This window comes from Manihot esculenta, chromosome 4 (assembly GCF_001659605.2).
Source record: "Manihot esculenta cultivar AM560-2 chromosome 4, M.esculenta_v8, whole genome shotgun sequence".
NCBI classification, from domain to species: domain Eukaryota; kingdom Viridiplantae; phylum Streptophyta; class Magnoliopsida; order Malpighiales; family Euphorbiaceae; genus Manihot; species Manihot esculenta.
In genome coordinates this window covers 32,470,604-32,486,125 of record NC_035164.2, presented here as the reverse complement: position 1 = coordinate 32,486,125, position 15,522 = coordinate 32,470,604, and the positions used below count along the sequence as shown (strand labels likewise).

The window sequence follows — 15,522 nt, the reverse complement described above, 5'->3', positions numbered from 1 at the left end:
GCGGGCTCTCATGTGGGGTGGAATTGGAAGAGTATGTTTTCATGAACCTTAGAGTATATCTAAACCATGCAAATGGATTGGATGAGACTGAGGATGATGCAGATGGACTTCCACCCAAGAAGAGAAAGTCTGGAAGGGCCGATGAACCAGTATGTTAGGTTCCCAAATCTACCTATATTTTATTCAAAATGACAATAGTGAAAAATGAAAATGTGGTGTTTGCTAGCACTTGAGTTGGGAATAAAAGCCCCACCTAGCATCATGCTTCGTCGAGCAATTTTTCAAATTATACATAAAAATAAAAATAATTTTAAAATTATACAGAATTTAAAAATATTTTTGAACAATTACCTAACAGACTTGTTCCACATACAATCTAATTCTACTTTATTAAGTTTGTTCGACACTATAAGTACCGAACAATCTGATTTATGTCACGAAAATAGTTTAATCTATATAGAATCCGAAAATATTTTGAGATCCTAAATGATTTTAAAATTATTTTTTCTTTTATTCATTATTTGAAAAATTGCTCTAGTTTCTCATGATAGATTTCCACACTAATATTAAACCCACAAGGGCCACCATCTCTCTGCCATAGTCCTCCGTTATCCCTCTTCCCCTTCTTATTCTTCTTCCATTGCGAAGCAGTAGCCATCTTTCGATTCCGCGGCCAACAGGTGTAAGAAGGTAGATTTCTAATCCCATGCCCTCTGCTCCGCCATGCATGGACCAACCTCAAAGTCTGTCTCCACGGTGAAATTTGGGATATTGCGAAATTGTTAGGTATTATAGGTCCATATTTGCTCGAAGAACCAAAGTTGGAGCATAGCAATGTTTCTTTCTCTATTTGTGCATTTTTTTAGCATGATTTGTTTTATGAATTTGTGGTTTTATTTATAGGTCCACGAGAGCTTTCCATTTTCTGTTGCTTTATCATGGAAAGGTGATGCTCCAGATTCTCAAAATGGAGCAGCTGATAATCAGCAAAGCACTGTTGTCTTCCCCACGGGCAATCTAGTATGAAGGCTTGGACATTCTACAGGTCGGGGACATTCACCGTTGACATATAGTATGCTGATGTGAGCGAGTTGCAGGTGTCCGCTAAAATTAGTACTATATGGTAAGGAGTTAGTTTACACCAGTCAGTAATTTGTGATCTTTGTTTACATGATCATGGCGGTGATTTTCACCCAAGTTTCAATAACTTATATTGTGGCTGCTTTTTTTCTTTCCATTCTATTCCAGATTGGTTCTTTCCAGTGTTCGACAAGTGAGAGAGCAAAAGTGAAGGTGAAAGTTCGCCTAAATCTGCATCTGTCGAGTCGGCAACAGTGAGTCTTTTCGAGCTTTGGTGGATTCTAGTTACATTCTTTTAATCTTAGATTGAACGCCACCATTCATTTCTTTGGTTCTTGTGTCAGCTTTTGGAGCAAGAAGAGGTTGAAGTCCTTGTCACAAAAGAGCCAGCAGAGGAAGCTACAAACATGGACACTGATGAAGCTCCTAGTGATGCTGCTCCTCCCAGTTCTAGTGAGGCTGATGTCAATATGTGAGATGCTAAAGGAACTGCTGATGCTTCTGGGGTTGAGAATGGTGTTTCTGAATCCAGGGACAAGCCCACACAAATGGAAACTGAAACCAAGGTAAGTAGCCTAAATATGTATAACTGGATTTTATGTGAAATTTATCATGGTTCTTCAATTATGTAGTAATGCTACTCTCACCTTGGAAATGTGCTCTGTACTTAATGCTGGTTAGTTATATGTGGTTGTTAGGTTGAGGCTCCAAAGAAGGTAAAGAAGACAGATATACCTATTCCAGAGCTAGTTTATGGTGGAATGCTCCTAGCAGATGTGCAGAAAGCAGTAGAAAAGGAGTGTGAAATGGCGTTGCAAGATTAAGCGATGGAAGAAACCAAAGACTGGAAAAATGCTGTTGAAGCTTATGTCTATGATATGAGAAACAAGGTGGATTTCTCTTGCTACTTTTTGCATGGCTTCGATTGATAGCCTTGGGTTCACAGTGTATATATGTAATCTATTAATTCTGTTATTCTTCGGCTTAGTAACAAATATATTTGTCACCGATCCAGAGAGGGAAGAATTCACAACCAAGTTGCTGGATTTAGAAGATTGGTAGTCTGAAGATGGTGAGGGTGAAACCAAAGGCGTTACATTGCCAAGCTTGAAGGACTCAAAAAGGTGTGTTTCCATAATTTTTTCCTTTGCTAGTTGCGATGGCTATTTATTGTTTCTTTCTTTTTTTATATCTTTTAGCTGTTAATTGTTCTTGTTTGCATTTTGTGTTTGATAATTGCAGCAAGGTGATCCAATTGAAAAGCGCTACAAGGTGTACACGCAGAGGGGATCTGTAATTGATCAACTTTCTTATTGTATTAATAGTTATAGAGAGGCAGCATTGTCCAGTGATCCTAAATTTGATCACATTGATGTGACTGAGAAGCAAAAGGTAGGCTTGTCTGATCTCTCTTTACCTGGTCTCACTTCTTTTCCTCGTTTGACGTTCTTTAAGCATTACTTGTATATGTTGTAGGTATTGAATGAATGTGTAGAAGCAGAAGCCTGGTTAAGGGAGAAAAAGCAACAGCACGACTCACTACCTAAATATGCCACTCCAGTTCTCTTGTCAGCTGATGAGAGAAAGAAGGCAGAAGCACTTAACAGGTATTGTTGTTGTCTCATAGCCGATCCATAATAGTTACCTTTCTTTTTATCATGATTAGATGGGTCGTTTCTTCCTGTTGATCAAGGTTCACTATGGAACTATTGGGATTGTTTCCATGGGGAAAAAGGGTTTAGTATTGGTGTAATGTTTTGTAAGAATTCTTTGAATCAGTTGCTGTTGTTCTTCCTTGTGGAGTAGTGCTGAAAGATACTATGAATCAGTTACAGCAGTGCATGACATAAGCATGGGTGGGGTTATAAAAAGGAACAAGAGGAATAGAGAGGGCATTGAGTGACTTATCTTGTAATTGGAAGTTGGTGTATATCCTGCTTGGGAGAATTGTCTCCTAAATTTTTCTTCTCTACTGAACTTCAATACAGAACATCAGTTCTGCTCATTATCTCTATTTCTTTCTTATGTGTACTTGGATTTGTATGTTAAATTCTGATATCTTAATCAATATCATCTGAGTCTCTAGAATCCGATTTCTAAAGGGTTTTGAAGAGAAAAGTGAAAGGTCGTCTTTTACAGTACTGCCTGAGTTCTAGCGTTATGGGTGGATATTTCACTTTTTCAAGGATTCGAGTTTCACTACTTTTTTTTTTTTTTCAAATGTGTAGGATATGCCTATACTTACACAAGTCATTTTGAGTCTTGATTTTTTTTTTTTGGCTGCTTCATTTATAAATTGAAAGTCATTTGTTTTCTTTTGCTGGAGGAAGATTGGTTCCTATTTAAGCTTTGCTCTTGTTCTTACAGCCGCACGAGGAAGTTGCAGCTGTCCAATATTTTTCTTCAAAAGATAAAAACACTAGATAAACTTTCAGCAGGCAAGGAGAAGATGGCAAAGTTGCAAAAGTGAGATGGAGAGTGTTCCTAATATAGCCTCTGATCGAGATATTGTGAGGATGACCTTTCAGAGCTTAAACGAACAAAAGAGTCTCCTTCCAAGCAAAGACATGCGATTATCTTAGCGCCAAGCAAATTTGAAGGAGCACAGGACGTCCTTTTTGTTTCCCTACTAAGAAGTGGTAAAGTTTTAGGCTTCAATCTGCCCTTAACTAATATGCGTGATTAATAATTTTTTTTTATAATACAGGGAGTAAATTTTTTTTTTTTCCTTCCATGAAACAAACTGTACAACAGCTAGGAAGTTCCCTTCACATTTTCCACACAAAAACAAAACACATTGAAGAGCAATAAACCAAAAAAGTCCTCTCCTCCACTTCCCCTTACCTTGCCTCCAGAAGCTCACACTCCCTCCATCTCTCTTCCTCTCTCTCCCACCCATGGCTGCTTCCAAAGTTGAACAGCAACTTCCTTACTACTACGCTCCTATTCAATGTCAACACCATCAAAACTGCAACGTCTTACCCTCCTACCACCTCCACATCCGCCATTATCTTTGGCGAATAGTCATCACTACCTTCATGTTTCTCCTCTTGGCTTCTATCATCTACCCCTTCCGGTCCTCCTATCCCTCCATAAAGATCGTTTAGTTACGGCTAAACAAATTACGCGTCCACACCTTGCCCATAATCAGCATTGACGTATAACTGCACCTCACTGTAAAAGTAATTAATGTGGATTTTTACTCCATGGATTTTAGGCACATCGATGTTGCTCTCAATTATAGAGGGAAGAGGCTGGGGAAGGTGAGATCAGGGAAAGGGCACGTGAGGGCCGTAGCCACGTCCTACGTAGATGTTGAGACTTGGGATAGAGTTTAATGGGTCAAGATTCTCTGATGTGATTTCCTTGCTTGAGGATTTGGCCAGGGGCAGGCTGCCCTTGGATAACTGCTACGGTGTTCACTGGTAAGCTTGGTTTTCAATTCTTCGAGTTCCCTTGGAAGGTAATGTATATCAAAGCTCTTATTCATCTCTTTAAAGATTTGATGGGCAAATTCATAATTTTTTTTACCTAAATGGATGAATATATATATATATATATATATACACTGATCGGATAATTTTTATTTAAATCTGATTAATTTAATTAGATCGAATCGAATAAACTAAAAAATTAAAATTTTAATTATTATTAAAATCGAATCAAACTATCTATAATATAAAACTATTTAAAATTGAATCAAAATAAAATAAATTAATTCAATTTGGTTTGAAATTCAGTTCTGCAGTTCTTCTCAATCTCTCTCTAACTCTCTCTTTTTCCTCTTTTATCCCAATTAAAAGTCATTTATCACTCAAATAATTCAAATATCAAATTTATATTCACTACAAACTCAATCTCAATCATTCAAATTTATAATATACAAAGGGAATGTTTACAATTGAAGAAAAAAATTAACACTAAAATTATAAATAAATAAAAAATTAATCTGGGTCTTAAATTAGATGCAAAATAATCTGGGAGATGAAGGTGCAAGTCTGGCGTCGTGGTGCTGCGGCGTCGGAGTTGGTGAGTCGTTGCTGCAGATGTGGTGCTGCAATACTGACTCGCTGCAATTATTATTGGAAGTATTTTACCACTGGGCCACATTGAGATGCCACACACATTCGAACAATCTTTACAGTATATTTCTTCAAAATCAATTTTTATTTTTCTTCTAAAATCCAACCCAACTAATTAAATTACAAATTTTAAAAATTAAAATTGAACTACATTAATTTTTTTAAAAAACTAAATTAAATATTAAAATTAATTCGATTTACTTAACTCTCAAGTATTATAAAAAAAGTTAAAATTATAGAAAGTTAATTAATAGATTTTTTATAAAATAAAAAATCTGATTAATAAATTTTTTAAAATTATAGGAATTAAATAATAAAATAATTAACTGTATGAATTAATTAAAATGTGAGAAATATTTTAATATATTTTTTAAAATAAAAAAATTAATTAATAAAATTTTCATATGATAAAAGATTAATTTTATTATTATAATGTGATATTTCATGAATGTTTAATAAATGATATGGTATATGTAATTTTAAAATATACCTTGGTTTCTAGCCCCCGTTTTAAAGACGATATAATACTATTGAGCTAAGCCTTCTTGATACATAACTTAGAAAATATATTTATACAAAAACACTATGAACTTAGCATTTCTTTTTTTCTTTTTTTCTTTTTTACTTTGAATGTATTTTATTGTGCTTTAAAAGATTTTAAAAAAATCCCTTTTTTATAGATTAGAAAAATGAAAAACAAAATTAATAATTAATAGGTGAAGATACTAAAATAACCTAATTACAACCACTTTAACTATAATTTGTAACTACCACATTCCAAAATCCCCATAAAAAGAAAGCAAAGAAGAAATTCAAAAGAATGAATTTACCACCTTTCATGCCTAACCGTAATCTCATGCATAAACGGAAACTCGCTATTTGTCTGAAACTATTTTTGTTTATAAATAAAAACTCTCTCTGACTTCTCCACAAAGATTCCTCTTTTCGTCTTCATTTCTTCATCATCTCATCATAAACACAATATTACAAAAATGGAGTCCATGCCGACCTTTGCTCTGCTTTTGCTTTCTTCTATTCTCTCATTCTCTAGTGTTCATTCCTCTGAGATGTCCCCATCGGCAACGCCTGCCCAACAACAGCCGTCGAAAGCGTCATCTTTATTTGCCTCTCAGCTCTCAAACGCCCCAGTGCCGCCTGTCGATCCTTCCCTTGAAAAAATATGCGGGGTTACTGAAGACCCTCGCAAATGTATCTCCTTTATGGCTCCATACACACCTGGTTCTACAGATGCCGTTTCGGTCGTCGCCATGATCATGGAAGCAATATATAAACAAGTAGATAGAGCCATCGTCATTTCCAAGAAAGCTGCCAAGAATCCGTCGCAGTCGCCGGTGATTTCAAGCTGCCTTAATAAATGTGTAGAATCTTACAATAAGGTCATTGATGATCTTGGAAATGCTATGGCTGCTTCTACTGCTCATGATATGAAATCAGTCGATGATTTGCTTGCTGCTGCCAGTTCCAATTTCGGTTTCTGTGATGAAACTTTTCATAAGAATGGCATACAAGAGTCGCCAATGGAGGAGATTGATGAGACATTGATACTGTTGGCTGGATTTGGGGTTGCTATTTCTAGAAAACTAATTATCAAGTCCAATTAATTACCGTTTTACAAATAACAAGAATTTTTTTTTTCAATGTATTAATTAATTCTTTCAATTTTTGTATGGAAAGATTTGTGCATTATTATTACTTCTAAGGGAAATTTTTTCAATTTTGTTAAGTGAAATTCTTGCTTAAATCCGGTTGTAAATCTGTAGTGCAAAATAAAAATGAAAATCATCTGTATAAATTTATATAAATTTGATTTAAGTAAGTTTTAATAGTAATTAGTTATACATTATGGGTAATTATATTTCATAATTTATAACTTAATTATTTTATATAATATTTTTAATAATTTAAAATATTAAGTACTATTTTAAAAAATCGATATCATCACAGTCACAATAATTATATATAAAAGACAATTTTCCCAAAAATAATAATAGGTAATTTAAGTTTCAATTTCCAAAAATTTAATTTTGTGTTATACTTTGTTTGGTTGACTTGCTATTTCTCGTCCAATGTTGAAATTATTGAGTTTTAAACGAAAATGTGTGAATTAATTTGATGGGAAAACTCTTTTTGGAAAAAAAATAAAAAAGCCAATTAGACCATAGGTCAATCTTTACTTACTTTTATACTTTAATTCAAATATTTTAATTTTATATTTATTATCTCAATTTTTTTAATTGAATGCAATTTTAATCAAATTGTGAAAATCAATATCTAAAGTTTAACTTTGTAATATATGGAAGGTAATATGAATTACTTTCTCTGTTTTATAATTTTTTTCTATTTTATTTTTTATTAATTTTTTAATTATTTTTTTAATATATTAAATTTTATTAAATATTAATAAATATTTTGAGAAATTTTTAAAATTAAATAAAATTATAATAATTAATTTATATATTATTATAGTTTGAAAGAAGGTAAGTGAACAAAAATTTTAAGATAATTTTTTTAAAAAAATAGGATATAAAAAATAAATTTGAAATATTAATTTTGAAATTTAGCTAAAATTACAAAAATATTGAGGAAAAACTAAAACTGCAAAATATTGATATTATCCAACGAAAGAGACCCAATGAAACTAGAAATCAATATCAGCTGTTGAAAGCTCACATCTATAAATTGGCAGTCAACTCAGCCATGAAACATTCAAAATGTTCTAACAAAGTCCAACTAAACTACATCCTTTACTTAATTTCAGGATTAAAATCCTGGCCATGTCATAAATATACCCAACTAAAAAGACAACTTTACCCCTCCATTATTCCATGTGATCATGTCTCAAAACTAATCAACTTGTATATCTGCAACTTTGACGTTGAGACCACCTTCACATTACTCTATATAACGTCCACAGAGCTAGCTGCACCTGCTTCCTCTTAACAAAAAAAAAAAATATTGAACTTCCAAGATCTGTCAAGCTAGCCACCATGGAACTTGGGACCTGGTGCAATTCTGATGCCTACGTGAAAGGTCGATATGACAGAATGGCGTCGTCGTTTAACGTGTTGGAGAGCAGTTCTGCAGGTAAGAGGCCAAGGTGGAGATTGTTGTGGAGGAAAATAATGAGGGAAAAGAAGAAAATCTTTGATTGCTCTTCTGCCAGTAATCGGATGCATTTCTCTTATGATCCTTACACTTATTCTCAGAATTTCGATCAAGGTTTAATGTGGTCTGATCCTGAGAATATGTCTCGTTCTTTCTCTGCCAGGTTTGCTGTCCCTTCCAGGATCTTTGAAAAGGCACATTCTTGGGTATAGAGTATGGGAAATGTAATGGAGTTTTGAGATTTCTTTCATCTCTCTGTTATAGTTTCTTGATGTTCAAAATGTAATTTTTTTTTCTTTTGTATTTTTTAGGTGTATTAGAATTATTTTCACTTTCTTCTTGTGTTTTCTTCTTCTGCTTCTCCTTATTGTCACTTAGATAAGAAGTAACTGAAGATGCTTTTGGATTTATATGTTCTTGGCCCATCCATTCTTGCCTTATCTTTTTCTTTCTTTCATAGTAAAATTAAAGCAACCTACCATAATCTAGACAATGATTATTGACTAATCAAAGATAACACTTAACTAATTATGTAGAACATCTTTATGCAACTTCAAGAAATGCTTTAGTTATTAAAAAAAGAAAAGTAAAAAAAAAAGATATTTTCTCAATTTTTCACTTTCTTATCAAACCGTGATTTAATTTCATATTAAATAGTATATCGTGGTATCATACTATTAACAAATAAAAATAATTTTTAAATTTTATATTAACGTAATAATTTTTAAATTTTATATTAACGTAAAATTTATATTATTGGATATTATTTTGATTAATAAAATTAAATTACAGAATTCTGAAATATACCATAAAAAAATACTTTTCCCATAAAAAAATTATAGGGCCCATTTGAAAATGAATTTTGTTTATGGATTTCTAAATGTTGAAAGCCAGTGATAAGTGATTTATTATTTTAGTATTAGATATATAATTAATGGGATGGTGCAGCTTGGTTTGAGCTACTAATTAGTCAATTATAATAATCATTTTGCTTTAGTGGTCCACACTGCACAAGTGTGGGGGCACTGTACCAGCTGACTATCTATATAAGCAGAATGATACATGGATGCATGTGACCCATTCATAATGGGATCTTTCAACCAACATTTATAATGGTAGAAGCTGATTGCTGGCTCAATAAATTAATGAAATAGGTTTTGACATTTTCATTTTATATGCATGTGCCTGGAAATTTTCAGGGAAAATTAAGTTTTCCATAAATGGCTCTAATGATTAAAAAAAATTATGAATATGATAAAAAAAAACTCAAGGTGAAACTTCAAGGAAAAATAAATATACTATTCACTCTAAAATGGGGTGAAAATCAAGGTCATTATCAAGCAAGACTGATTATGTTTTCCTCCTCTTCCTCTTGTGAAGGAAAAAGCTTATTTGTCTAAAATGGGATTCTTGAGGATATGCAGTGAGTTCATAGCATATGTTGAGGTCAGGCCATGTGCACCAGTTTTGTCACACAGGGGCCCAGCTGTCTCATTAGGACTGTATGCTGATTTCAGTTCAAACAAGTAAAAAAGTTGTATATTCCTATAATGGTAGAGGATGTCCTGTTTACCTCGTAATGGAATCAAAAGTTCCCATATCAAAAGAGTTACTAAGCCTCAACTCCATTGTTGATTTCTCTGCCTTTCCCTTTCCCCTTGTGATCCTCTAACCTAGCTAACTCTGCCACAACACAGCTTATGGACACAGAACACTTCATCATTGAGCTCATAATCTAATGATCAGGTGCTTATCTCATTAGTCCTACATTTCAAATGAGCAAGAGCAAGCAACTCACATGTGGGTTACCACCAAAAGACAAAGTGGGCAACAATCAATCTAATCTCAAGTTGAAAAGAAAAAGCCACCAAAACTAAATTAGAGAATCTCAGATATTAGGCTCCTTTACCTTTAGCACTTTCCCAAGATTATAAAGGAGGGGATAGCATTAGCAAGTAGCTATGTCGAATTTTGGTGATGCAATTTTAAGCATCCCAAAGCAGTTTCCTTTAGTGGGTCCAATGCAGAATCTCTTTTAAGGTGCTGCATTCATGTGATATACTTCATGAGGAGCCCTACAGACCGAAAGTGGGGGGGATTTGTTATTCTGAATACTTAAAACCAGCCAACAAACAAAGAAGCTTTACTGTTATATGCTGCTTCTGTAAGTTAAATTATTGCATTGAAACCAAGTCTTGATTGCACCAACTGCTGGATTTATGGTGTCTCTGCTACTGGTTTTATAACAGAGCAAACGACAACTTGAATATCAATTTCACCTACTAAGGTTGGCAACAAACTTATTTATTGTTCAAGATAGAAGTTGGTAAAAACAATAAGCACAACAACAAACTAGAAGAATTTTACTCTTTGCTCTGACAAGAAATTAATTGACTAATATCAAACTATATGGGGAAATCCAGAAAATGCATCTCATTTAAATTGGATTAGTGAATCATTCCTAAGATAGATATTGTTTCACCTGTTATATTTTATTTTCCTTTTTTTCTGTGTTTTGCCCCAACTTAACTATTGAGTAAACACCACTATCACAAATAAAGGGCTTGTTGGTTTAGAATCTTTGTTAAGTTTAACATTTGAATCAGCATTAAATTTAACAACTGGCAATATTCAAAATTATAATATTATAATTAAAATATTGAAGTCTGAGATTTTAGCTAGTCGTTATTGTTTGAACATTTAACCTCTGGCCGCTAATTGTCGACAAGCCTTTGTATGTTGCAGTTGATTTTCTTGTAAACAACAGTGTCCTGTTTCTTCTTCTTCTCTCTCTCTCTTTTTTATCTTGTTTAACCATATGGAAACATAAACATTCATTTTCAAGCAATAATTCCATTATAATGAGAACCAAGGCGACACATATGTAAGGCTAAGTACTAAAGGAAAGAAAAATTCATTATCCTTTAATCATTTTTTGGCTCCACTTCAACTGATTGCTATGGGAAAGACTTGACAACTAAACCATGGATGACCTTACATACAAATGGTCAAAATTTTATGAGTAAAAATGGTCCCCAAATTCATTGAATGTATTTGAAGAAACCTCACCTAGTCACCAACAAGATGATCCTTACCAGCTGTGGAGCTTTAATAATTTAGGAGCTTATCTACCCCACCCTTCTAAGCCATTCATCAGTCTCACCTACTACTCTTTTTGCATTATTCTTCATGTCTGTGTTTTACATATTAGTGAAATTAACAATGGCAATTAACTTTTATTGCTCCATGTATAATTGGTTAAAAAAAAAAAAAAAAGAAGAAAAAACACATAGGCCTTTGTGTAAGTTGTCTAGAATTGCTGCTGTTCATTTCTCTCAATCTCAAAGCCTTGGTCTGGTCATGACCTGAAGACACAATCATGTCCCAGTATATCCACTACCTAACAGCAGCCCAACAATTAATACCATTTCAACAATTATCATTATAGTTGTAAATGAATTGGATAAAGTAATAATTAATCCCTTATCCCCAAAAAAGTACCACATGTTATTAGGTTTCAATTAGTGAGCTATTCAAATCTTTTGGGCAGCCAACATAAAAGCACTTTATGGATATTCTTGGATCATAAATGAAAAAACTTAAAACATAAGCTCCAATAATTGGCCCCATAGAACAAAAATATTAAAAGATCATTAAACGGAAAGACACCAGTATTTACTTCAATATTTGAACTTACAACCTCTAAAGTTATGACTTGCAACACAGCCATATTACTTTACCTGCAAACCAAGATAAGCAAATGCTAATTGCTTATGAATTAGATTATCTTATTTGCAATGCAAAATAGACAGAGATTAGGGAAAGCTATCACCAAAGAAAATGTAATATTCTTCAAAAGCGAGAAAATATATAAATGAAAAGAGGTAAGTCAACAAAAGTTATTTTCTGGCTGCAGTGCCTAGAAAACTATTTATTTGTAGACAAAGCTACACTAGAGAGAGGCCACAGATGACCACAACCACATAAATACTGCAATCAATGAAGAAGCCACGAATGGCCTGGTACAGGACCAAACCTCTCTCCAAGAGATTGACCGCTCCAGCCAAGTTATCTTCGTCCTCCTGAGCTGCATTTATTTCTTTCTCAACCTCATCACAGTCTCTTGCATTTTCCAGAAACAATTGAGAAAGCACAATGGTTACATCAGTTAGCAGAATTATATAGAAAGGCCTGGCAATGAAGCTCTCTGAACTCACGATGTCAAATCCAAACAGTTGATAATCAATGTAAGATATAATCACTAAAGAAGCTATAATAAGAGAACAAGTAACTCGCGTTCTCTCAGAAGCTATAATGCAGGTATTAATCTGTTTGGAAGAGAAAAAATTGGAATGAGTCGATGCCTTTTGAACTGATGATGTGATCTCCGAATCCTGCTCCTGCAATTTGGTCAGGGGGTCGGGATTTGTCAAAAATTTCACCGAGCGAGGTTTCGCTTCGTTCCCTTTATGGAAGTTTCTGGCCCCTGGATACTTATTCATGGTGCTGACCTTCGTGAACATGGAATCAGAATCATCATCTTTTTCCTCAGGACCAGCTGCAAACATGCACCCATTCATGAATACACCTACTAATTTTCACCATTCAGCAATAGGATCAAATGCTAAATCTTAATTTATCAGAATGATTGTGATTAAAAAAAAGAGGAAGAGGTCTTAGGGATTCTTTCAGTTTTAAATAAGATCAAGAAAATTTAACAATTTTTCTTCGGACGGTTTCATTAAGATTAACTCAATAATTCAAATATAAATTATTTATATAAGAAATAATGGCAAATCTAATCATTAGAGCACAACCAGTATCAACAATAATGAATCAATCAGGGAAATTGTAGTATTATACTAATAAACAGATTTGAGAAAATGGGCACCATTGATTTGAGCATTATCAACAGTAGCGAAGACAATTGATGGGGAAGATCCTGTGTGTGCATGACGTTGACGTTGAGTAGCTGGAGATGGTGACGACGGCGATCTACTGAGAGTTTGGACCTGGCCGGTGATGAGAGCCAAGCGATCACCCCCTCTTTCCACGATTTTCCTCCTTCGTTCTTGTCTCACATTGCTATCCATTTCTCTCTCTCTATTTCGCCAAGCTCCGAATTCTGCCTCTCAAAATCGTTTCATTCAGTTAGTTATTTCTGTTATCAAAGAAACGGTGTCGTAGTAGCAAATAGCATTTCTAATATATGTCATTTTTTCTACTATTCTTATTTTAATTCTTTTTTAAAACTTCCCATTTACATAAAAAAATCTAAAATTTTTCACTATTTTTCAATTTAATTCAAAATTTTAAAAATTAATAAAATTATTTAAAATTATAAAATTTATTATAATTATATTCAAATTTAAAATTTGAGTCGAAAGAGTGTATTTTAATGATTTTATAACATGGCTTATATTATTTTATTATATTCAAATAGCATGTAAATAAATATTATTAATATAAAAATTTTAAAAAATATTTTTTTAGTATGTTAATTAAAGAGAAGTACAATAATGTAAAATTAAATTTCATAAATCATAAAAATACTAAAATGATGAAATAGTTTATTTCAAACCATTTTAGCATTTAAAATTGTTGTTTTTTACATGAAAAAAATAATAATTTTAATTTTCAAACCTTAAAAGACGTCTTCTTCTCCTTTATTATTATTTTTATCAATCTGGATTCTTTTTTGCATGAAATGATAAAAAAGATCTTGTGAATTTTTTTTGGTATTTTTGATTGAATATTTAATATGTCTATTTTATAATTTATAGAAAACTAATCTTTTGGAATTTATAACTGTTTCTTCTAATAATATTATATTTTGAATTTAAATTTTTAGAAATTATTTTATAACTGTTTCCTCTAATAATATTATATTCCGTTATTGGTTTAAAATTTTTATTTTGAAAGTGTCATATGCATTTTTTATTTTATAGAAATTAAATAGTAAATATTTAATAGTTAAAATTAATAGAAAATTAATTAATAATTTTTTAAAATTTTATAAATATTTAATATAATTTTTAAAATTAAAAAATTAATTAATAAATTTTTTTCGTATTATATAGACTATATAGTAATTTTTTTTATATAAATTTATAAATTCTGTAAAACATATTTATTTTCAAAACTTTTCACACTTTAATTAATTCAATTAAACTTTTCATCAGTTATATTTATAACAAATAACTCCTTTCAAGAATTAGTAATTGTTGATTTGTAAAATAAAGGATAATTTAATCCATAACACATTTTAAATATTTTAATTTTAAACTGAGGTTAATATAATTACAGTCAATACTTAAAATTAATTAAAAAAATTAAATTTTGTCTATTAAACTTACATAATAAGAAAACATCCTAAATTTTAAATTATTTACTAAAAATATAAAATCTCATTAAGACGAGAATTGTAAAATTAAGGAATTTGATTACCTTAACTACAAGTTTTATTTGGCAATATTTAAAATTTTTAAACTTTTACAAATGAAATATTTAAGTAAATTATCTTAAACTTTAGCTTTTTTCTTCTAATTGTCCATGCAAAATTATGCATTACTACCACTAAATGAGGTTGATTAATTGGCAAGTAAACCCTTGCTCCATATAACTTTTTTTTTTTTTTTTTCCGTTGGTATTTAGAGAGGATGACGCGGAACCCTATGGCACAAGCCTCAAACCCACACGCACAAGTAGATACGGAATCCAAAGATTTGATAAACCCACCTCCTATGGCACCCCAAACTTAGAGAAGCTGAAACACCAATGATCGAAGAATTTAGATGAGAATCTGACAAACGCCACAACGAATAGTTGATAAGTAAGCCAAGATTCCTGGTACAATTGATGAAAGCAAATCCTCACTCTCACTCAAAGCAATACACGCCAAAGGCATGAAAATAATTCTGAAATTTTGATTAAAAGCTGCTTCTTACAATTGTTTCTTATCCTTATATAGTAAGAAGAAAAAACAAATAAAACCCTAAGACACTCTTCTTAGACCTGACTTAAACACATAAGGCCCAAGCCCAATCACACACTAACATAACACATAAGTATTAAAACATAAGCCCATAACATGGCCCAACACTCTAAAACTTAAAAGATAAATTATGGCCAGAATACAAGCCCAAACAAAGCTAAAATAAAACAAGTGTTAAATGATAAAAATATAGCAAGCCCATCATAACAAAGCTGAATCTTCACAAAAGCCTTACTTGAT

The 15,522-nt window shown here is 32.2% G+C and overlaps 2 protein-coding genes and 1 long non-coding RNA gene across 4 annotated transcripts; 2 read left to right on the top strand and 1 right to left on the bottom strand.

Annotated features, from left to right (window-relative positions):
* Window positions 1-541: 541 nt before the first annotated feature.
* LOC110614120 lies at window positions 542-4,600 on the top strand. Of its 2 annotated transcripts, none has more exons than XR_002487737.2 (10): window positions 542-786; window positions 904-1,123; window positions 1,249-1,334; window positions 1,425-1,646; window positions 1,779-1,970; window positions 2,096-2,204; window positions 2,323-2,472; window positions 2,557-2,687; window positions 3,519-3,719; window positions 4,298-4,600. It is a non-coding gene; the product is annotated as an uncharacterized LOC110614120 (long non-coding RNA). The 2 variants fall into 2 exon arrangements; XR_002487736.2 differs by having other exon boundaries at window positions 3,448-3,719.
* A 1,554-nt stretch (window positions 4,601-6,154) lies between these two features.
* On the top strand, window positions 6,155-6,784 carry LOC110612676. Its single transcript, XM_021753454.1, has one exon. It carries the CDS (start codon window positions 6,155-6,157, stop codon window positions 6,782-6,784), a length of 630 nt encoding a protein of 209 aa, XP_021609146.1.
* A 5,148-nt stretch (window positions 6,785-11,932) lies between these two features.
* LOC110614119 lies at window positions 11,933-13,444 on the bottom strand. Its single transcript, XM_021755602.2, has 2 exons — window positions 13,180-13,444; window positions 11,933-12,846 (listed from the first exon to the last, which is right to left on the bottom strand). Exons 1-2 carry the CDS (start codon window positions 13,379-13,381, stop codon window positions 12,236-12,238), a joined length of 813 nt encoding a protein of 270 aa, XP_021611294.1. The 5' UTR covers window positions 13,382-13,444; the 3' UTR covers window positions 11,933-12,235.
* Window positions 13,445-15,522: the final 2,078 nt, after the last annotated feature.

Bases quoted from the DNA above. Each gene is read 5' to 3' on its own strand.
- LOC110612676 (XM_021753454.1), top strand. From the start codon at position 6,155: ATGGAGTCCATGCCGACCTTTGCTCTGCTTTTGCTTTCTTCTATTCTC.
- LOC110614119 (XM_021755602.2), bottom strand. From the start codon at position 13,381: ATGGATAGCAATGTGAGACAAGAACGAAGGAGGAAAATCGTGGAAAGA. The intron at 12,847-13,179 runs GTGCCCATTTTC...GCATGTTTGCAG, and splicing joins TGATAATGCTCAAATCAATG to CTGGTCCTGAGGAAAAAGAT.